The following is a 21,897-nucleotide window of genomic DNA, read 5'->3' as shown; positions in this document are numbered from 1 at the left end:
GGGAAACTGGCACACTGAAAACCTTGGGAAAGAAAGGGGTTGAGGAGAAAATACTCATCCTGTTCATCGTTTCAGTCCCTCCGACATTAAAGCAGGGTACACAGGATAGAAAATAAGGGGAGATGAAGGGGGAAAGGGCAGATAAAACTTGAGAGATCCATAAGATGAATGAGTGGATGTGAGGGGCCAGGTGTGTGTGGGGGTCTGAGCCCAGGGGAGCGAGCCCCTGCTGGGCTTGGCTGTACGGGAGAGACAAGGTGCCCTGGAGGTCCGGTACTTGTGCTGAGAGTGGAGCAGCTAGAGCACAGGCAGAGATACGGAGTCAGTATGAGCAGTAATCATTCAGAGACAGAGAATACTTCACAGGCACAATGCTAACACGAAAAAATAAATCCCGTCATACAAATATGTGCTGTGTGTGACAAAGCCCGTGGCGGATTGTCTGCGCCATTTTTCCCAAAATCACATAAAAACAAAGAGATCCAGCTTTATGTGCATCTCACTTTTCATATCAAAAAGCCTAAGTACAGCTAAACACTATATGCAAATTTTGGTTTCCATGGCAACAATGCAATTGTAGCATGAGCACAGCGTGAACGTTGTGAAAGCACGCCAGGCTTTGTTTATTTCCTCTGTGTCATCATATCATAAACGGTTTCGTCTCTCCCTGTCTGCTTCTCTATTCCTAACAACTTTCGTCGTGCTTAGTAAAAGGAAACACAAACTGGCTGTCTTCAAGACGCAGTGTCCCGGGCAGACAGAAACAGAGCCAGTTTGCCAGACCGACTGCTATCTCCTTTAACGAACAGACTGAAAGTTACATCTTCAATCGCAGAGTTTTTATGTAATTTTTTTAAAAAATTGAAGAGTTTTGAAAAAAGGGCGCAGACATGCCGTCCAGTGAGACTTTGATTCACTGTATGCGCTAACTATCTGCCGTGATGTGTAGCATTTTATTTTTAGTTTATGCCTATTCTTTTTCTACTAATTTGTATTGCTGTATGTGGGATTGTGCGTGTGTGTGTCTGACTGACCATCCTCCGGTAAGAACACGGAGAGTGGCTCGCTCTGGACCCCTCCGTCCCCCTGCACAGTGCTGGAGGTCATCCACAGGGTGTAGTTTGTGCCCCCAATCAGCTGAGTCAGTGTGTAGGAGTGGGATGAATTAGGAGAGGCGGGGGCAGGTAAGTCTGAAACAGGAATCCTCTATGGAGGAGAAGAGGGGCATTAGGGTTACTTTCACACACTCAAACAGGCTCAAGATCAGTCTTATTTGTCACCCCTATGTACAAATGAAAGGAAAACCAATCATTAAGCATCTTGGTCAGGTGTTGTTCCACCATGAGCCACGAGGAAGCATCTGCATTTATCATGTTCAGATTTTTTCCTGAGAGCAATGTTTGGCCACTTAGGGTCAGAGGAGCAAGATGGAAACACAAGACTGGCATAACATTGCATCACAAAGTTGATGTGGTAAACGTATTAGCAATTAGATGTGAGTTACTGTTAATTAGCAGTTTAAACATCCAGCAGACACGAAGGAACACTAGGATTTATTTGGAGTTGTGTTTGTGTGCACCTGGCAAATGTCAGTCCAATATTCTCTCTCATATACTCCTGTTTTGCTCTCCACCTGCCCCTGATAGGAATATTTGGCTGTTTAGCTGCTAAATGCTCCAGTGTTGCTAGTTTTTTCTGTTTGCTGTGTGGTGGTGTGGGTTAATGGAACAGTGAAGAGTGAACAAAACCTCAGAGCTCAGAAGAACTGCAGAGTCGGGTGATAATTCTCGGTGGTTTTGTCCCTACAAGTGACACCTTCCACATTACACATGGTCCATTGATCCATTTTTTATACAAAAATATTGATCAGTGCATCTTTAATTTGGCACCTGTCCGTATATTCTATATGCAGTATACTGTGTCTCACCTGCTCAGTCACAGTGTTGTTGTCTGAGTAGTAAATAGTGTAGTGTGTAATGATGCCATTGGGTTCAGCAGGCGGGTGCCACAGCAAGGTGACAGAGGAGGTGGTCACATTAGCAAAAGTCACATTCCGTGGGGGGTCAAATGGTTCTACAAGCCAGAGAGCAAAGACACAAAGGACACACAGACAAATATTCATACAAACGCATGATGAAGAATTATGATGATAAAGTTATCAGTCAAATATTCTTGGACAATTAATCCAGCACCTGCATCGGTGGTGGTAAAGCTGATGTAAATCAGCACTCCTCCATCTCCCAGTCTGGTCCAGCTGGACACAGAGGCGTTGTAGCGACTCTCTGAGTCCACATTAATGACCACTGATGTCCCTGTCACATTATGCCACACCTCAGTCGTTTCATTCCTACCAAAGAGAGCAAGCACGCGTGATACAACCTGTTTTTTTGTTTTTTTCAAACAAAGAGTCAGAGAGAGAAGTGGATTAAGCAACTCACCAAACTCTGACAACGTAGTAGATTATGTCTGAATTGGCTTCAAGTGGCGGTTGCCATGACAACTCGACCTCATAGTCTGACAACTTCCTGGCATGGAGGAACTGAGGAGGCGTGTCTGGAGCTGAGACGCAGGAAAGAGACTCTCCAGTAACATAATACAAACAGCCGTATGTCCTATCAGTACAGGACCTGAAGTGATGAGTGATTCTTTCTGCTCTGGACGTGCCAGAGAGAAACTGAGTATTGCCCTGAAACGAAAAACTGGTTAGCTGTAATGACTGTTGTTGTTGTTTGTGCTCCTCAGTCCTGACGAGAGACACGAGAGTCACGTGGCGTCAAATACCTGTGATGTAACATCATTAGCATGAGGAGAAACAGGGAGATGTAACCGAGGAGGAAAAGACGAGAGGAAAGTCAGATTTAATCAGATGCCCTTCGAACTCATGTCATGATGTCATCGTGCCGTGTGCTGGAAGTGAAAACAAACCCCGCCCGTTCCTCTTTCCCCCCACCCGTCCCTCTCACCATCCTCCAGCGTGGTGATGTTGAGCGGCTCGCTGCTGTAGTTTCCGGGCCCGACGCGCGTGTGCGCTTGCACCATGACGCGGTAGTTTGCATACTTCCTCAGGTGCGTGATGCGGATGTGGTTGGTTGAGGATGTGAGGTTGAGGTAGTGACTGGAATTCCAAAGCTCCAGGCTGTAGTGGGTGATGACCCCGTTAGGCAGCAGAGGAGGCTGCCAGGTCACGTTCACCTCGCTGGGACTGACTGACTCAAAAGTAACGCCATACGGAGGGCTGCCTGGGACTGGAGAGAGGACACAAGAAGATGCACGTTTACTTAAATCTGAGCAGTTGACAGTGTGTATTTCCATGGGTGGATGCATCCATCAACACACCGTCCTCTCCAGACAGCAGGTACAAAGTGTCTGATGTTTGGTTGCCGTGGCCGTAACGCGTGTATGCCCTCACAGACACGTTGTAGTAGGAGAACGGCTTCAGGTTGATCAGAGTGACTCTGTTAGAGGTCGTGTTCATCACTGCAGAGTAAGATTCGTTCTCATACAAGACCTCATAATGCTGGATCATCCCATTGGCTTTCTCTGGTGGAGACCAGGCCAACGTGGCGGTGGAGGGGCTGGTGTCATCCACAGTGAGGTTGACAGGGGGGGAGTCAGGCTCTGAGGACGGGATGGGAAAGACAAATCCCTGAGAGAATAAGCGAGTAAATATGACACACGTTTCATATTTAATATCATCAATTTGACAGTGAAATGTTGTGGGGCTCGGCGGGAGATGAACGCCACACACTGAGCACCTACAATAATTCACCAACAGGAGATGCTTTGTCACTTGTACAGTACAGTTTTCATTTCATTTCAATGTTTAATCCATGACAGATTCATTTTTATTTTATTTGGCCAAACATTCATAACGTTCTTCATCACATACCGTCCTCTAAGGTGAACACAAAGATGTCATCTTCCTCTGACAGAGAGCTCTCTCCCACAGCTGTGGATGCAGCTACACGTAGCTTATAACCAGTATATTTGTCCAAATCTATAGATGAGAGCAGAGATATTCAGCAACAGACCTGTATTATAATGGCTAGAACGCCTGTATAGCACTGTGTAGAGAAAAGTGATTACCTGTTATCAGTATGCTGGTAGTGTCAGCAATCCACTTCAGGGCCTGATTACTGTGCAGTTTGAGACCATAGACGGTGTAATGTGTGATCCGTCCATTGGGGTTGAGTGGTGGGACCCAGCTCACTAATATGGAGGTGGAGCTGATGTTTTGGTAGGACACTTCGAGGACTGAACTAGGAACTTAACACAAACAGTTCAAGACATTTTACATATTAAAGGCTTTTTCTTGAGATTTTTTAATATAGTTAATTATTATTAGTGCATGTGATCACCCACCCTGCTCCCTGGTCTTCTCAGTAATATCTGTTGCAGGACCCTCTCCCACAGTTGTGGAAGCAGTTACTCTGAATGTATAATCGGTGAAGGGATTCAGATCTGACACCAGGTAAGACAGCTCTTCGGACAAAACGTCCATCACCTCCTCTCTCACCGTTACACCTGAGAAATGCATGCACACACAGGATTCATAAGTGCTGGAACATATTAAAAATCACTGAAGCAGTGTCTGTGGGTAATACTCTCCCACCTGTGGTACCAGAAGCACCGCGTGTCGAAAAGTATCCTGTATTTGATGCATCATGTGTGGACAGGCGGAGCTGGCCTGGAGTCAGGGCCAAAGGGGAGGAATCTGAGGTCATATCCCCAGCGTGTGATTGCTTCGTCAGCCAGGGTGGAAGCGTGGCAGGCGGAACAGAAGTAAGAGAAAAGGCAGAAGGCCCAAAGACTGCAGAGTCAGTCGACGGGATATTTGTGTTGTTCGAGTGTGAGGCAGAAGCGTAGCTGGTGACGGGCTTCTCAGTGTCTGTGGAGTCAGCTGTTGGGTGGGTGTTAGTGATTTGGTCAGGCGAGTGTGAGAGGCTGGAAGCAGTCACGCTTGTGGGCAGTGTGCGATCAGAAATAGTGGCCGTGAAAGTCGGCGGTGATGTGACCAGACCAAGCTCAGCGGCTCTCTTACGTCGCCCAGGATTGGTGTGGACATCAGGGAGAAGTGTCTCATCTTCATTCAACCCGGTTGTGTTCTGAAGGAAGATAAAATACATTTTATATTCAGACTTTAGCGTTTGATTTCTTCTGGTTGGCTGCAGTGTAAAGCAGTGACTCTCAATCATTTCATGGCTCATCAACCCTTAAAGTAATGTCTATTTGAATCAGCTGACATCAGCAGACAGTGGACATGGCTTACAGGTTGCATATGAGGATGTTTTTGGAAACGTGCCAATGACTATAGAAATTTGTCAGTTTAAAAAAATCAGACCACATAACTCAAGTCCTCCGAAACCTTCGCTGGCTCCCTGTTGTTTTCAGAGTACAATTCAAAATCCTCCTCTTAGTTTACAAAGCACTTGCTGATCTGACAACACAGAATTATTTTAGACGCGCTGTCAGTTTACAATCTCAGCAGATCTCTTCAGTCACAAGGAGGAAATCTCCTGCCTTTGTGCCCGGGAAGCTTTCAGAGATAGCATTCAGCATTTATGCACTTAAGGAATGAAACAGTTTGTCTGCTAATCTTAGACTGTGGTCTGTTAAAACCAAACTAAAGACCTTCATTTTCAGGTTGGGGTTAGGATTACTGCATTTGTACAGTATGTGTATGTATGCACAGGGTTTTCTTATGCAAAGCACTTTAAACTGCTTTTGTATGAGATGGTGCCACACAAATACATTTTAAATTGAATTGAACTGAATTTACAAAGGAGCGTGCAAAGGAAGAGGACACAGCACTTACAGTACAGTCTAATGCAACCCATGAGTTCAGAGGGTGAAGAGTATTATATTTGTAGATCTTATAAACAAATGTTGATGAGAAAATGAGTACTGCTGAACAATATGTTTATTTATGAGGATTTAGTATTGGTTTTGCATTACAAAAATATTCATATTGAAAAACCTAATGACACAGTCTGAAAACCACCAAAGAATATAATGAATGCCTTTGTAAAATAGATTTACAGCTTCATACAGGTTTTCTTGGAAGGCAATTCTAATGGATTGCATGCGAGTTGATGATAGTTTTCAGTTGTTTTCACTTTTCTTGAATATGTTCAGTAAGTATTTGTGCATATTCACTTCAAATTTGATCAAGCCTTTTCAGTAGAACAGACTCAGGTTTTAACACTGAATTTTTACCAGTACCAAGCTGCAATGGGATACATTTATAGTGGTTATATAGAGCTGTCTAGCTCACCACTTCTCCAGTGAGGGTGATGTCCTGCAGCAGAACGTCGTCCACCAGAACCTGCAGTCTGTAATGTGTGATCATGCCGTTGGGCTGGGCAGGGCTTCTCCAACTGACACGGATCGAAACAGAATCCTCAGCGACTGCTGTCAAGTCCTGCACTGCACTGGGTGCTACTCACACAGACACACAAAGAGACGTGTATAAAGATAATCAGTTGCAGCTGATATTCATCTAAAGAGATGTTTTAGCACATATGTGGTGTCCTCACCTTCAGCAGGTGTGAGTACATCATCCTGCGCTGCTGGTCCCACTTCTCCAGCAGCTTTGGCTCGCACCGCCACCGTGTACCTCGTGTAGGGGGTCAAACCAGTAAAAGCAAACCGCATGTCTCCTGTGCTGTTCTCATACAAATATCCTGATGAAGAAATAGAAAATTGCATGGATTTGTATCTATTTGGAGTTTGAGCCTGTTTGGGCATGCATGGACAGCGAGTGCATTCAAAAGTGAATATTTAATAACCTGTAGGTCCATAAAGGTAGACCACGTAGGTGAATTTTCCTGTTATAATGTTGGGAGAGTTCCAGGACACGGAGATTGATCTAGACGTCATATTCAATATAGAGAAGCTTTGTGGCGGGTCTTCTGGCGCTGCAATGCACAAAAATAATGATTTTCATACATGCAGTAAATACTCCGCATGCTAAAAATATTCTAATTCCCAAAATAAACATGAAGCTACAGACTGGTTTGCTTCTTCTTCCACACCTGATTCTGGCATGCGGACCATAGTGGAGGCTATCTGTCCCTCTCCATCAGAGGTGAAGGCAGACACTTCGAATAGATAGGCCGTGTAAGGTCGTAGCTGATCAACTCCTACTGATATGGGCACACTCCAGGAGGCTGCAGGGGGAACGGCGGAGAGGGTGATGGGTGGAGAGGATGCTGTTATCTCCAAAGGACTGAGAGTCGCACGGGAAAGGATGTCAGCTGCGTCCTGGGCATGCAAAATCATATAGCACATACACAGAGGGAAAAAGCATATGAGGAAAACTGTAGTTTCTGGCCTAAGGTTGTGTAAGTGGTTGACCTTGCGCAATTTAGCATTCATAATCCTGACAGGAAAAGAACATCGCACAGAGGGCGACGGTACAATGCAGTACATTGCAGTGAGGCAGCGCTCCGGTCATGATGTCCTCTGCGTTGACCTCTAATGTGCGGACTGTTTGCCCGGTACGAGCGTGTTTCGCCTTGACAGCAAACTTTGTGATGAGGCCGTTGATGCGGTGCGGCAGGAACCAGGTGACCATGACGGAGGTGTGGTTCTGAGCAAACGCTGTCAAGTTGGTCACGAGGCCAGGAGCTGCAGGGAATGCAAATGCAAATGAATGTATGCACACATCTACTGCACATACAAAGCTATGCATGTACAATTACTGTTTCAGATTTGGAGATCATTGTACAAATGTGTGCATGAATACCCACGGGACTCAGCCGTCTTTATGTATAAAGATTTGCTGAAGGTTCCTATTCCAGCAGCTGATATGGCAGCTACCTAAAGGGACAGAGAGACAGAGAGTTGGTAGTATGTATTTATCCTAATTAATTCATGTTCCTGTCGATAGGGCAGTCATCAGATCCTGATTAGGTGCTAATCTCAGGTGATGATCACAACGGGAACAACAATCTGTTAGAGGTGACTCAGTGATCCTAGAAACACAACAATACACAACATGATACATGTACTGTTAACATACATCATGTATGTTAACAGTATGTAAACACATCTAAGCCTCTGAACTGCTGCCTACATGTTCGATTTCCTCATTGATCCAAAAGAGAATAAATCAAAATGAATGAAAAATAAATGAATAATGACACAAAAATTAAATGTAAGACTGATTATCAGACTAATGGAGAATTTATCTAAATTAAACAATAATGAATGCTGCCTCCAAAACTTTGTCTGAAGTCATCCATCTTCAGTTTTCATTTATAATATATTTACTGCAAACTGGAGCTCTGTGAGAAACACAGCGTAACTAACAAAAATACCAACTTATCAATTAAAAAGAAAAATATCAGTGTTTCGTTAGCTTGGCCACTGAGCATTTTCAATTTTTGGCTTTAAAAATATTTCTTAATGCCAGTACTTGTGTTGCAAGCACAACACCCGCATAGCGCAAACTAATGCTGAATAACAACATAACAACATCAGAAAAACTGCAGCCTGAAATGACCACAGTGGAATCAATGCCTCTCTGAACTGGACATTTCAAAGTACACATAGAGATGTTGCTCTGTGCGTGGTTTAGTGGGCCAGCACACACACACGAGACGTAGTAATATGATACATGCACACACTCACGCACACACACACACACAAGCACTCAAAGAGAGTATGTGCAGGTTGAATCATGATGTGTATCTTCATCGCAGAGTCCATTTGTATGAAGGTCATTGTGGGTTAATGAATTCTGAAAACTAATAAGCATGATCACATTCAAGCTCAGTGACAACAGACAGTGGAAAGAGACCAAGGCTGATCCATAGATCTGTTTACCTGATTAATAATGCAATCAGGATCAATTTCCAGTATTCAGCCAGATCAAGAGAATAGTCTGGACCTGTGGGATCTGTGTCAGCTAACTACATCCACATCAACATACATCACTGTTGGTGATGGAGGGGCATATCTACTACATATAAATATTTAACTAAATATATACACCAATATCTGACAGCAGTATATTTTTGATGCATATTGTTTGGCAATACTTATTATGTTTTTTATGGGTTCGGCAAAGCAATTTTCTATTAGCTGCACTGATAAATAATGCAATAAAGTTTTCAATCTTGAACTGTGTTTCCTACCTCAATGTGGTAAGTAGAACCTGAGGTGAAGTCGGTGAGCAGGGTCTCTGGTATGTCCAGGTACTTGGTCACCTGTGTGAAGGTGGGATCGGGGTAGGGACACACCTCCTTGTACCTACAGGAAGACTTCAGCTTTTAAGACTCACATTATACATCCAACAGTATGGGACTGGATGAAGCACAACTCCCACTCTTTTTACTATGGCCTCATTTTCCTGATAATACTTCTATATGTTAAATTTAAAGTAAGCTTCTTGATGCGGGGCTTTAACTTGTAATGGGGTATTTTTAAATTGTAGTATTAATTTACTTCTTCCACCCCTGAAAACTGCCTCAGTGTGTGTAATACAAACTCTATGCACACACAAACGTTTATACTAAATTAATTTTATACATCTTTGTGGCACTTCTTTCCTTGTTGCCATTTCGTTTTTCTTAAAATTGACACTTACATATTTGATCATTCTATATTCAATAATTTCATGATCTCAACTGATTGGTGGCTGCAGCTGCAACTTTGTTGTCATAGGCAAAGACAATAAAGCTCTCCTGGACTGTGAATTTGAGACTCACAGCCTGTGTGGACCCACACAAACAGACCAAAAGAAACATTAAATTGCGGTTTTCCAAGAAGACAACAAAGAATTACCTGATGACATATCCGTCGATATTATTGGCATCAGGGGGCATGGTCCAGGAGAGCAGAATGCCATTAGAGCCCACGGCCTCTCCCTCTAGGCCTGAAGGTGGACCAGGAACTGGAGGAGAAGGGAAATGTGTGAAGGAGAGAAGATAGGAGTGTTTCCTCATCCCATCTTTCACTCCAGTATCTAGTGTGTGTTCAATGCCATCAGTAGAGCAGCAATCAAATAATTAGATAAATAACAACCACTGTGTATCAGAACTCAACAGAACACAGTACCAGGGCCATTTGAAGAATAGTGTTGTCTGTGAGGGGACTGTGCATGTGTGTGTGTGTGTGTGTGTGTGTGTGTGTGTGTGTGTGTGTGTGTGTGTGTGTGTGTGAATGAGTGTGTGGGCCTGCGTGAGTGTGTTTTAGGCCGAACTCTGATGAATAAGGCCTCACACAGCAGTGGCATTTCACTGACATTCAGTGCAGACCCATTCATCCTGTGGTTCAAAAGCCTGGGCTTAAGTTACCTAAGAGGAATTAAACAGGGAAGGGAGTATACCCCCACACACACACACGCATACACACACACACGAAAATGTTTCCATCACCTTTGGGGGAATTACATCGACTTACGTTCATTTCTAGGAGACATAACCGAACCATTATCAGAACTGACAATAACCCTTATCCTAACCCGAACTTTCATCCTAAAATCTAATGATTTACATTATTGTATTTTGACCCCGCAATGTGAGTAATACACGGCCACACATGCACACACACACACACACGTATCTGCACAAATTCCTTTCCGTCAGTGTGCATGTACATGTGCTACACAGGGACTGAATTAAACAGCAGAGGGCAGACGAGAACCTGATGGCTCTTTAACACCCAAACAACAACAACAACAACAAACAGTGTGTGCACGTCTCACCGCTCTCATTAGTATTGATCATGCGGCTGACTCCAGGGCTTATGTTTGACGAGGAGGCAGCTGTGACCGTTACAGTGTATTGCATCCCCGGACTGACATTCACCACATCGGCCTGTGACAACAGCAAAACACAGACACCTGGTCACAAGATACCCACATAACACCATCAGTGATTTTATGTAGATCAGTGGTTCCCAACCTACACCCAAGGTCCCTCTTCAACTGCAACACCTGTCATGCTCCAAATGTGTTTTTGTTTAATGAATTTTAAACTGGATTTTAATTTGTCCTGCTGCATATTTTGGCCAGGACTCCCTTGAAAAAGAGATTTCTAATCTCAATGGGATGTATTCTGGTTAAATAAGGGTTATTATAAAAACAAATGTAACACTATTAATTATTCATGGAATTGTCAGTGGAAGTCAGTGGTCAAGTTTGTATTCATATTATTAGCACTTGAACTGCTGCACAAGAATTACCTAAAATTACCAAGTTCCACCTTCAAAATTATGAAAAAACGAGAAGATGTCACTTTGGGCTTTCAGGAATTGTGATGGGCATTTTTTTAGATCCTCTTACATTTTATAGACCAAGCAATGAATGAAGAAAATAACTGTCATCTTAAAGTTTGTGGATATAGTTTTTTTTCACCAATTCAAATTAGCTGGGCCATCTTTCTTATCTATCTTAGGAAAATACAACATTCCTCTGAAAAACCTCCACAAATAGAAGCGAGAATAAATCTAAATTACTTTGTAAAAATCTGCAGTCACCCTTGGGGCACTTAGCGTTCTGTTTTGTGGAGCTTATTAAGGAACACAATCAGCCATCTGTATCAATATGAAGGTGGGTGGCTGTGAAAGGATGACAGCTTGTCTCTGCTTGTGGCTGCACTTATTTGTATCCTGATATCTTAGTTTGTGTCTGTGTGACAGAAAACAGTGATGCCTGGGTTGCAGTCTTTTGCTCGAGTGTGTGATGCAACCGACGTTTGCACCAGGGACATCAGTATGTTGGATTGCAATGTGTCACAGTAATACCTTATGTTACCTCTCAGAAACAAGACCAAACATTTTTTTTCTGCATCTGTGCATGTTCTCCCCACTGTATCCTTTGGATTTTATGTGGCTGCATGTATGCAGATACAAGAATAGTCTAACAGTGTGTGTTATATTAATATTCTGTACATACATCTATGTGCACAGCTCTGCCACACAGAGTGTTGAATTCTTACCTGGGAGTGTACCTGTCCCAAGCAGAGTGTGAGCAGCAGGATGAGTGAGAGGACGGCCATGTTGGGTAGTAGAGTTAGCGTTAGTTCAGACACTGCAGGTTAGAGGCCTCGCCAGCAGAGCCGCATCCAGTGTTAGTGCACAATCGTTAGCAGTGGTCTACAGGTAATCCACTGAGCTGAACAGGAGTAACTCCAGGTCTAGAAGCTGGTTAGTGACATAAGTGAAGGTCACAGGGTTAGTTGTCCAGGCATTGGATGTTAATGGCTCTTGATCTTGAGGTATTCCAAATTTTCAGTGGCTAACCAGGGAGGGCAGTGGGTCCTTTCATTAGCACGAGGCTAACGTTCTCCCTCTGGTCTCTCTCTCTTTCTCTCTCTCTCTCTCTCTCTCTCGAGGGAGAGCTGCTTAAGCAAATGAATGATTCAGGGTTGAGCTCATGAGGCCAACTTAATAAATAATGAGATCTATTACTCAACTCTGTGCTCTGTGTGCTCTGTGTGCTCTGTGTGTGTGGTGTGTCAGGTTACATTTGGAGGGGTATCTGACACCTGGCATTCGGGAAGAGTCGGTACGGGGTGGGACTTGGTTGAATGGGAGGAGAGATGTTGACATGATGTATGTTTGTGTGGCCTCTAGTTTGTAGCTTCATTATCATAACTCAAAAGCCAGGCTTACTCCCTTTCACTTCTCTTAATAACCCTGCATTGACTGTATTTAGGTGGCTGTCTTTTTGCCCAAGCATGTTCAATGAGTTAATTAGTTGAAAAAAGTGTAAATTCAGAAAATGACCTTGTTAATACATCTAAGCAGTGTGTGTTTCTTTGAGCGTGTGTGTGTACCTGAATGTATCCATCACGTGCAGGTTGCACTGTGATTTTTCCCTGATTTGGATGCAGGTTCACCTGGTAATGATCCACACACCCCACCGCCTGCTCCCAACGCAGCGAGAACGCACGCGCAGACACGTTCACCACGCGCACTCCTCGTACAGGGGCCAGCACTGAAGAATGACAAGGAATAGAGAAATAGAGTCATGGATGTGGGGACAGTTTCAGTAATTTAATAAAGAAGTGACTGTAATATCCTCTACCTGTGGTTACAGTCAGAAAGGCGGTGCTGCCCGCTGTCACTCCTCTCACTCTCTCAGCGCTTACGTTGTAGCTGCAGCCGTCCACCAGTCCTGTGACCACAGCAACCTGCTCCTCCTTGGGTATAGTGAGTGTGGTTGTGACTGAGGTGTTGGTCACAGTGACTCTGTGGAAGTCAAACTCTCCAAACGCACTGTCCCAGCTCACAGAGACAGAAGACGAGTTCACGCCGGCTAAATGAAGGGCGCATAATCCGGCTGGACCTGGAAGATGATTTTTGTAATTTCGCACTCTAGTTTTCATCATTTAGGCCACAATTTAATGACTTCTTTAACGTGAACGATGCTCTAACTGAGGAATCACCAACAGTTTCCTCTGTCCTGATGTACTATACAGAATTTGTTGTTGTTTGTTCTTGTTGTTCTCTCCCGTCTAGAACCTTGCTTGTGTTGTATGAAAAATCTCATATGTACGTTGCTTTGGATAAAAACATCTGCCGAATGACAAATTGTAATTGTAATTGTAATTTAGGCCTCTGTGTGTGCGTGTGTATGTGTGTGTGTCTTACGTGTGCTGAACTCTCTGTGGACTGCCTGACTGGTGTCTGAGCCCAGCACGCTCTGAATGCGGACACCGTAGTCTGACCCCGGGATCAAATCCCTGATCTCATAACTCGTGGCCTGGACAAGCTCCTCAATCCATGATTTCCTGTCCACGGACAGGAGGCCAAAGACAAGCTGAGAAAAACAAAAAAGAAATCTTCAGTCCTTTTCAGGGCCTCAGAGAGTGAAAAAATTACTTTTTGTGCTTTACCAATCCTGTGTGTCTCTCATTTATTTCTGTATGTGTGTGCGCCTGTGGTTCTGCCTTCTGTTCATGTGGATTTGCACTCAGTGTTCATGCAATGTGCTTGGTCATTCCTCCTGGCCGTGGCTCTATGGAGGTCATACATCTTTAAAAAGCCGGTAACTGAATCTGTGGTTTGCCGACAACGGTTGCTAAGTAACCAACAGGTGAGTGCGGAACTTGACGTAAGTGGCCTCATTTGTCCTTGCAAGGGAAAAAAAGTCATTTTGAGTAATGTGTGGCAGACAAATGGCAAAGATCATTCCACACATCCATCTGGAAGTCACTGCAGCGTAACAGCCTTTGAGGCCTGTCTGTCCTTCTGTGACTGTTACTTGGAGGTGGACAGATGCAGTAGTATACATGTCTTACCTCGTACCCCTCCACCTGTCCCGGCGGTGGTGTCCAAGTGACAAACACAGACGTCACTGCCTGCCCTGAAAGACCCACTTCCTGCGGCACCTCTGGGACTGCAGACAAGATTCTCATTAGCATGTGACACCACGTGCTGACACTTAATCATCGTCACCTGTCACACCGGGTAATACACATGTGAAGAGAGGTGTGACGAGAACTTTTTAATTACTTTTTGTATTAGGGGGAGATAGCGGAGGCAAATGAGTGCTGAGAGGCAAACATAGTTTAGTCTTTCTACTTTAATGTGAAGACTTTCTGTGGTTTTTACACATTTTATGCATGTAAAATTAGAATATAATCAGCTGTAAAAACAACGTTCAACAGCATTAAAAGCCAAAGACGCACATGCATCATTTCCTCTTTAGCTGGTCCTTCTATGGTTCAAAGCTTACACTAATTTCTATCCTGACAATGATTTATTTCAAACCGCTATCCCACTCTGACACAATATGGTAATAAAATGTTATCAGTGAAGTGAACTCAGACCGAAACGAAATGCAGAGAAAAATAATTTCCTTTTTGTCTCTCGTGGTTTATCCGGAACCTGCACTTCTTAGAGAAATCTCAAAATTCTTTCTATCTGATACTGTATGTGATAATGTTTTTTATCATTCCACTCTCCTGTGACTATTTATTTTCTTCTCCACTGATTTTGTAATCCAAAGCATTTTCTTTCTTTCTCTCTCCCACACACATGCACATGTGGGCACACACACCGGCTCTGTCGTGTACTTACTCGTATGGAGGATCACAGCTGCAGGTTTGCTCCTTTTTTCCCCGCTGGTGCTAATCATTTCAATTGTATACCGGCTCCCAGGAGCGAGACCTTCAAAGCTGTAAGATCTGTGAAAGGTCAGAGTTTTTAAGATCAAGCTTTCAGTAAACTGTGTTGGAATCAACTGTTGTTCGAAAAGAAAGTTTTGATGTGCTGATTGTTATTCCAGTCTCATAAAACTGTGATTATTTGTGCACTGGCTGACAAGAGTGAGACTGACCTGGGCTCCTGATGAGAAACGATCAGCTCTTGACTGGATGTTGTGTTCTTGATTGACAGGATGAGTCCACTCACTACTCCCCTGACCGTACTCCAACCAATGCATATGGATGATGTGGTTTTATTGACAACAGACACCTCCACCGGGCTCGGAGCTGGCGTCATACATATCATACATGGCAGTTAGAATGGAGAGACTGAGCGGTGTGTGTACGTGTGCGCATCTGCGTTTACCTGCAGTGATGTTGATGGCGACTGGGGAACTGTCTGTGAAGGACTCCTTCTCTGTTCGTACTGCAAAGCGGTACAGCCTGCCTGGAGTTAGACTAGAAAATGCTGCACTCTCACTGAAAACCTTCTGCACCTGTAGTATATGAATGATATTAGTTGTAGGAAACCTGCTTCTTAGGTCAAGTACAGATAAAATCATTCACATATTTTATTTTAAAGAGGTCTTTTTTTGTTGTTGTTGTTGTTGTTTTTTTGGCTTACCATGTGTGAATGGTCACAGTCGAGGCAGACGACCTCATAGCTGTGAGCCTGTCCTTGTGCCGGATCCCAAAGCAGCTCTATGGATGAATCTGTCACCACACCCTCCCTCACTCTGTTAGGAGGAGCCAGACCTAAAATCACAGCCCATACTGTAATTATTCCCCTAACATACTAATTACCTTTGGTTGGAGACAATTTAAAAGCCTGGGGATTATGTGATGATGCCTAATTTATCAAAAATAAAAGAGCTAAATCATTTACAAGACTACGAAGTTATAATAAATTATAACAAAGAAACAGGATGAAAGACACCACATACATGTCTATAATTTTTGTTTTAAGAACAAGTCAAAAGAAGATATTGATTCTGTAGGTCTAAGCTCACCAGGCCCCCTGTTATTTTAATCAAACCCACAGACAAAAAAAGTTCAAGCACATCACAGCTTGATTTTGTGTCTGCCACAAAGGGATCAGTCTGCCTTTAGAAGCACACCGGCTCACAACAAGATACAATATCTATCGTACAATAAAATATCCGTCTCATAGCTTGAAGTCTTAACTAAATGCAGTTGATTTTTGTGATCACTACATGTTGAAAAAAAAAATGTAACTAGGAAACTGATGCCGATATTAGGGTGGATTCCTTTACATCTAATTGCTGCAATCTGCATGAGATGAAGGTGAGGTGGGAGGTTGTGAATGGACCCACAATGTTGTGAGATCATTAAAGTGGATATGAGCCGCAGTGCTTCTGCTGACACCTTCAAGATAAAAAGCATTTCGAATGTGTTTGCATTCACTGGTGAACTAACCAGTGTGTATATTAGTATGTGGAACCATTACTCACCTGTTCTAAGGTGGCGGGTGTAATAAGGCGGTCCGATCTGCTCTCGGCTAGTGCTGTACACCCTGAGCTGGTACTCTGATCCTGGATTGAGGTTGTGAAGGGTTATGATATGAACCCCGGCAGGGAGGGAGTACCAGTCACATGTGTATCCACACGATCCCTCACACACTCTGTCACACTCTCCTGGACAAACACACACTTTCACCCCATCCATCAGGCCCAGCTGTGGAGGCTGGACGTACAGTTGTGCAGAGTTTGTGCCCACTGAAAAAGGGACTGCTACCTGAACTGGCAATGGACCTACAAATCCAGAGACAAAGAGAGTTTACAAAATCAGGTTTTCTTACTGTAATTATTCCTCTTGTTCATATTGACCAAGAGGGACAAAATACATAGTCCTCCCTGTGTCAAATGAGAATTCAAAACTTTATCTGAAGCTAACACGGGGTTTCCACTTCAGTCAAATAAAGTGTGTATCCTCCAGAGTTAGAGCCTTTTCAGTACAAAATTCCCTCATTTTGTTCCCATCCTTCCACTGCAGTTCAACAGGGGAATACTGTCTCGGGAAAAACACAAATGCTGCAACTTTGGAAGATTCTCCCCAACTACCTCAGACTGTCTTGCAGTGCTGAAGGCTCTTATTAGAAATCTTTACATACATTTGTGCACAAAATGAGGACTCTGGATTTTCAAAGACAGACTTAAATATAAAATTGCAAACCTATTCTTTAAAGGCAGTACCCTTGTTTCTCTTACCTGTGGTGTGTATGATGCTGGTCCTCCTGCTCCTGTCCTTTCCTCTCTGTGAGACCACTCCAACTTCATAAGTTTGACCTGGAGTAATTGTGCCCAAGTCAACACACACAGACTCATTTACCCAGTGGGCACCAGGACTGGACTGGTTTATCCACAATGAAGTTGGAGTGGGGTGAATGAGTGGGTGGGATGTGATATAATAACCATCTGGTGGGTCGTCAGGGGGACTGGTCCAGCAGATTGTCAGATTTCCTGTCATACTCAGCACCACCAGACCGCCAGGGGCCCTCACCGCTAAGAGGCACAAAGGCACAATGTTATTCAGTTGTCAGCTAACATGGGTCAAACCTTAGTTAGGTCAAAGCTCATACTGTTACATGCTTACCAGTCTGTGCGGTCACAGGCGTCTCTCCACAGCTCTCTATCCCACACAGGGCGACTGTGCAAACTTCAACTCTGTATTTCCTGTGAGACTCCAGCCCTCCAATTACAGCAGTGTATGACTGCAACCCACCAGTCTGCGACACCCTGGAGATGTTGGTCATTCCAACTATCCTCTCTTCTCCTGAAGACATGTCCAAATAGCGCACAACAAATGTCCATCCAAACTTTAACTGTGCATCTGCCAGCGTCCAGTGGACACAAATCTGACTGACAGTAATGAGCCCAACAATGATATTTTGAGGTGGAAGAGGTCCTGGAAGAAAGAGAAGGTTGAAGTTACACCTAGCACAGGATGTTGTTTGTGTAACTTATGTGTGTGACACATTGTCAGCAGACTCACTAGTGTACACAGTCCGTGTTTGTCCCAAGCTCCAGGCGGCACCAGCAGGGTGAGTGGCTCGAAGGGTGAAAGAGTAGACGCTCCCCGGAGACAAACCTGCCACAGTTACCCCTCTGGAGGAACAGGAAATGGGGACCATGACAATTTTTTTAGCACTGCTTTGGCTCTGTGTCCCCTTTTTGTCCTCTATCTTTCTGCTTCTGTCTCCTTCAACTTGACTCGACTTTCCATTAGCCTCCTCTTGGTACTGGAGGAATACCTCAAAAGGTGAAAGATTAAGTTTATTCAAAGGTGAGAGGTCACTCCAACGAAGCTCTACCTGATGCTCTGTCACCTGAACCAGGTCAAAGGAGAACGAGGCGGGGACTGAAGGGGCTGTGAAAGACGGAGAAGTAGAGCAGCATCACAGTAACACGAGGGAAAAAAGTTCGGACAAATTACATGGTTGGAGTTAACTAGAAAGTACGTTGCATTAGATATTTACACTGAGACTGAGCAGAAAGTTATTTACTCTGGTACTGGCAGATGAAAGGTAAGGGGATGTTACAGAAGAATGGAGTGAGAAACCACCCTGGTCCCGTGGCATTCCTCTGAAAAGCAAAACAGTCTGTTTGATTGGCTGGCAGCGATGACATCATCATGTTCGTCAGGTTGTGGGCTGAGCCGTAAGACCAGAGAGGTTGTCCCTCCTCCTGTGGAGTGACAGAAGAGAGACTTTATGTGCTGTCTACACACGACAGACATCACCAGCTCACTGTCACTCATCAAAAACAAAACTCCTCTTTAAGGAGTAGCTGCTGCCACAGGGAATTTCCCGTGGAGAAAGGAAACTACTTTGCCAGAAAATCCCCTTCCAGCAATGTCCTGCTAATCAGAACATCACTGGTGGATCTTACTATCTTACGTTGGCACTGCTTAAAATCAAGTCTAAATGTCTTTGTGGTCTTACTGCCTATGATTTTGTAACAGAGGATAAACTCTAATCTGCCAGGAGCTCACTGCAGGCCTCAGTCGAGACGGTCCAAGAGAAAATTCACTTCACTGGCAAGACAGGCTGGTTTTGAAATGTTAGAATTATATGTATCTATAATATCTTTAATACTACAAAGAGCGTTTATATCTCATTTTCTATGTATATTTACTAAAAATATAAAACTGATTTGCCCTTTTCTTGAGGAATCATAATCATAACAGGACAGTAACTACTTAGCTCCTGCAGGGTATAGAAAGTAGGCGCTTTGTAAAAATTTAATCAAAAGGTTTTCTTGACAAATTCCTCTTAAAATTACTAAATGATAAGTTATTCATGGCAATTCTCCAATGCAACTGACTGTCAGAAATGGTTATTAAATAATATACATATGCACATTCTCAAAGAAAATTTAGCTATCCTGGCATTGTAAACGGGAAAATTAATCACAGTGATATTACAAAGTTATTATTTATCATGGATCTTACTGACAGGATGAAAAAAAAGATTTTTATCTCCCCCTCTGTATTGCTCATTAAAATGGATGTTTCTGGAATGAAACTACCTGCTGGTCGTTCAGTCCGGTCCACAGCAGCAGCAGGGTGTTGTGGCTCAGCAGGTGAGAAGATATGAAAACCTGATCTTCCAGGGTCTTCAGGTCTGCCAGGTGGCTTCCAGCTGCCATTTCTCTGCAGCTGTGCTGGGCATCAGTCCAGGTCAATCCTCTCCTGCTCACAGCATAGCAGCTTCTCCCATTGGCCAGCCAGTTAGAGGGGCACTGAGCTGGAGACAGAGATTATCATCAGCTCATACCGGCAGATTTCACCACGCGTGCAGTCAGTTTTAAGTTGTGTGATTGTGGTACAGCAAAATGTGCACAATACCTGTTTCTGTGCTAAAGCTGAGTCGCTGCTTCAGGGTCATATTGAGGTGTCTGAGGAACGTCGTCACCACAACTTTGGCCTTGAAGCGTGTGCCAGGCTGGAGACCTTGCACTGTGTACTGAGACTTTGCCTGTGATGAGTTGATGTTGAAGACGTGTGTGACAGATTGTGTGTGAGCTTTGTACAGACTCAGGGTGGAGAGGCTTTGTTGTCTGTGAAGTTTCCATGTCAGGAGAGCAGTTGTCGTCGTGCTGTGTATATCAAGGGAGGACAGGGAGACTGGATCTGGACACAAATACAGAAGGGAAGGAGCCAAGAGACAAGATGAAAGACAGTAACATCAGTTAGCATGAATTAATAAGAAAGAGTGTCATTTTTCTCCATCGGTACCGTGGTGTTAAGGTTCAAAGGCACTCACTGAAGTGAAAAGTCTTTGCCTCAAGAGTAGCATCATTTCTGCTTCCTCTTAATGTGATGGTATATCCTCTTGGGTCCTCAACTAATCGCAGGGATATTGTACAGTCAGGGGAGCATGCTGAATGATCAATGGGCTCCACGTACACCTGCAGAGACAATGTGACAAATAATTTAGTTCTCAAACTAATTGAGTATATCTGCCATTATCACTTGTGCAGGTGTTCTTACCAGGTGGTTACTTGCAGTCCTGCAGGTGACTGTGTAGGTGTCTGGATTTTTAGAGGAAGGGAAGGACTGAAAAATGAGTTCAACCTCAACAGGGTTTAAACGCTGCTCACAGGTCAGCAAGATCACCTGAAGACGAGGAAAATAACATGCTGTCACAGACGGCAAAAATCCGATTTCCTTAAATACACTTACAACAGACCTGGGAGGATAGCGGATATTGAACATAAACTGCTGTACAAAGAACAGAAAGTTTTGCATGCTTTTACCTTACCTGACAGACACTAGCAAGTAACCACAGGCGCTCTGCTCCACCCATTGGAAATGTCACTCCATCTCATCAAGCGCACCTTCCAGTAGTCTTGATCCACCTGGAGACGTACAGTCACTTCTCTTCTGGCGACAAACCCCGGATCCTGGCTGTGCTCCCAGCCATTGGTCTACTCATCAGCAAACCAAAGACAGCTGTGCGTAAACTTAGGTTGGGGAAAGTCCCAAACTGTTTTAGTCGCTGACGCACAGCTGAGCGTCAAAACGATCACTTTTCAACTGTCTTTTTGAGACTTCAAAAGACTTACAACTAGAGACTCACATCTTGCAGCTGGATATCTGTCTTAAATCCCAGCGAAATCTCTACTTGTCTGTACTTCAGTTTTACGCAGAGCCCGGACTTTGAATTTAGCGCGCACTCACGGCTCAAAGTCAGCGTTCAATGGCTGTCTCCCCCCTTAGAAACAAAGCCTTATGAGAGGGAGGAGACAGTCTTCATAAGAGAGGGACAGAGAGAGAGAGAGAGAGAGAGAGAGAGAGAGAGAGAGAGAGAGAGAGAGCCTGTATGAGTTCAACCCAATTTGTTCTGGCTCTTTGTTGGGATAAGAGCAGCTTACCATGGCAACCATGGGCACAGGGCCACTCCAGAGCTGAGCTCCTGAGGAGAGGAGAGGTGGGGAGGCTGGGGATGAGGGGCGTACTGAGGGGAGGAGGAGAGGGACAGGAGATGTGGTGAGGCTTTGTGAGTAATTGAGATGTGCTCATGGGCAAAGCTGCCAGTTTCACGCCTCTGGATGACCGACAGTCAGTCACAGCAGACTGCAGGTCTCAGATTTAGTTTTCATGACTTCTTTTAAAATAAGCCTGTTGTGCAAATTGTTCATAACAACTCAGTGGTGAGGATGGTTTGGCTCGGATGTGGGGTGTGGTGGACGCGCTGGCCCATGTGGAATGACAGGAA

The 21,897-nt window shown here is 44.1% G+C and overlaps 1 protein-coding gene across 1 annotated transcript in view; it reads right to left on the bottom strand.

Annotated features, from left to right (window-relative positions):
* The window catches only part of ptprq (protein tyrosine phosphatase receptor type Q), a 35,648-nt gene extending 14,663 nt beyond the window's left edge, over positions 1-20,985 (bottom strand). Inside the window, exons 1-37 of the mRNA XM_076732371.1 lie at positions 20,941-20,985; positions 20,670-20,795; positions 20,443-20,587; positions 20,025-20,309; positions 19,706-19,923; positions 18,682-18,862; positions 18,171-18,545; positions 17,772-18,083; positions 17,387-17,680; positions 16,631-16,930; positions 15,784-15,914; positions 15,526-15,655; positions 15,293-15,446; positions 15,034-15,140; positions 14,253-14,350; positions 13,603-13,771; positions 13,037-13,297; positions 12,786-12,946; positions 10,712-10,823; positions 9,790-9,898; positions 9,141-9,255; positions 7,752-7,821; positions 7,430-7,629; positions 7,035-7,263; positions 6,789-6,917; positions 6,537-6,683; positions 6,275-6,438; positions 4,613-5,105; positions 4,363-4,524; positions 4,087-4,266; positions 3,890-3,997; positions 3,337-3,618; positions 2,964-3,245; positions 2,439-2,559; positions 2,193-2,347; positions 1,928-2,073; positions 1,035-1,206 (exon numbers count right to left, since the gene is read on the bottom strand). Coding sequence (XP_076588486.1) covers positions 1,035-1,206; positions 1,928-2,073; positions 2,193-2,347; positions 2,439-2,559; positions 2,964-3,245; positions 3,337-3,618; positions 3,890-3,997; positions 4,087-4,266; positions 4,363-4,524; positions 4,613-5,105; positions 6,275-6,438; positions 6,537-6,683; positions 6,789-6,917; positions 7,035-7,263; positions 7,430-7,629; positions 7,752-7,821; positions 9,141-9,255; positions 9,790-9,898; positions 10,712-10,823; positions 12,786-12,946; positions 13,037-13,297; positions 13,603-13,771; positions 14,253-14,350; positions 15,034-15,140; positions 15,293-15,446; positions 15,526-15,655; positions 15,784-15,914; positions 16,631-16,930; positions 17,387-17,680; positions 17,772-18,083; positions 18,171-18,545; positions 18,682-18,862; positions 19,706-19,923; positions 20,025-20,309; positions 20,443-20,587; positions 20,670-20,795; positions 20,941-20,985 — 6,868 coding nt within the window. The remainder of the gene's footprint in view (positions 1-1,034; positions 1,207-1,927; positions 2,074-2,192; positions 2,348-2,438; positions 2,560-2,963; positions 3,246-3,336; positions 3,619-3,889; positions 3,998-4,086; positions 4,267-4,362; positions 4,525-4,612; positions 5,106-6,274; positions 6,439-6,536; positions 6,684-6,788; positions 6,918-7,034; positions 7,264-7,429; positions 7,630-7,751; positions 7,822-9,140; positions 9,256-9,789; positions 9,899-10,711; positions 10,824-12,785; positions 12,947-13,036; positions 13,298-13,602; positions 13,772-14,252; positions 14,351-15,033; positions 15,141-15,292; positions 15,447-15,525; positions 15,656-15,783; positions 15,915-16,630; positions 16,931-17,386; positions 17,681-17,771; positions 18,084-18,170; positions 18,546-18,681; positions 18,863-19,705; positions 19,924-20,024; positions 20,310-20,442; positions 20,588-20,669; positions 20,796-20,940) is intronic.
* Positions 20,986-21,897: the final 912 nt, after the last annotated feature.

Source organism: Chaetodon auriga, chromosome 6 (genome assembly GCF_051107435.1).
Source record: "Chaetodon auriga isolate fChaAug3 chromosome 6, fChaAug3.hap1, whole genome shotgun sequence".
NCBI classification, from domain to species: Eukaryota; Metazoa; Chordata; class Actinopteri; order Chaetodontiformes; family Chaetodontidae; genus Chaetodon; species Chaetodon auriga.
This window is presented reverse-complemented; position numbering and strand designations above follow the sequence as displayed.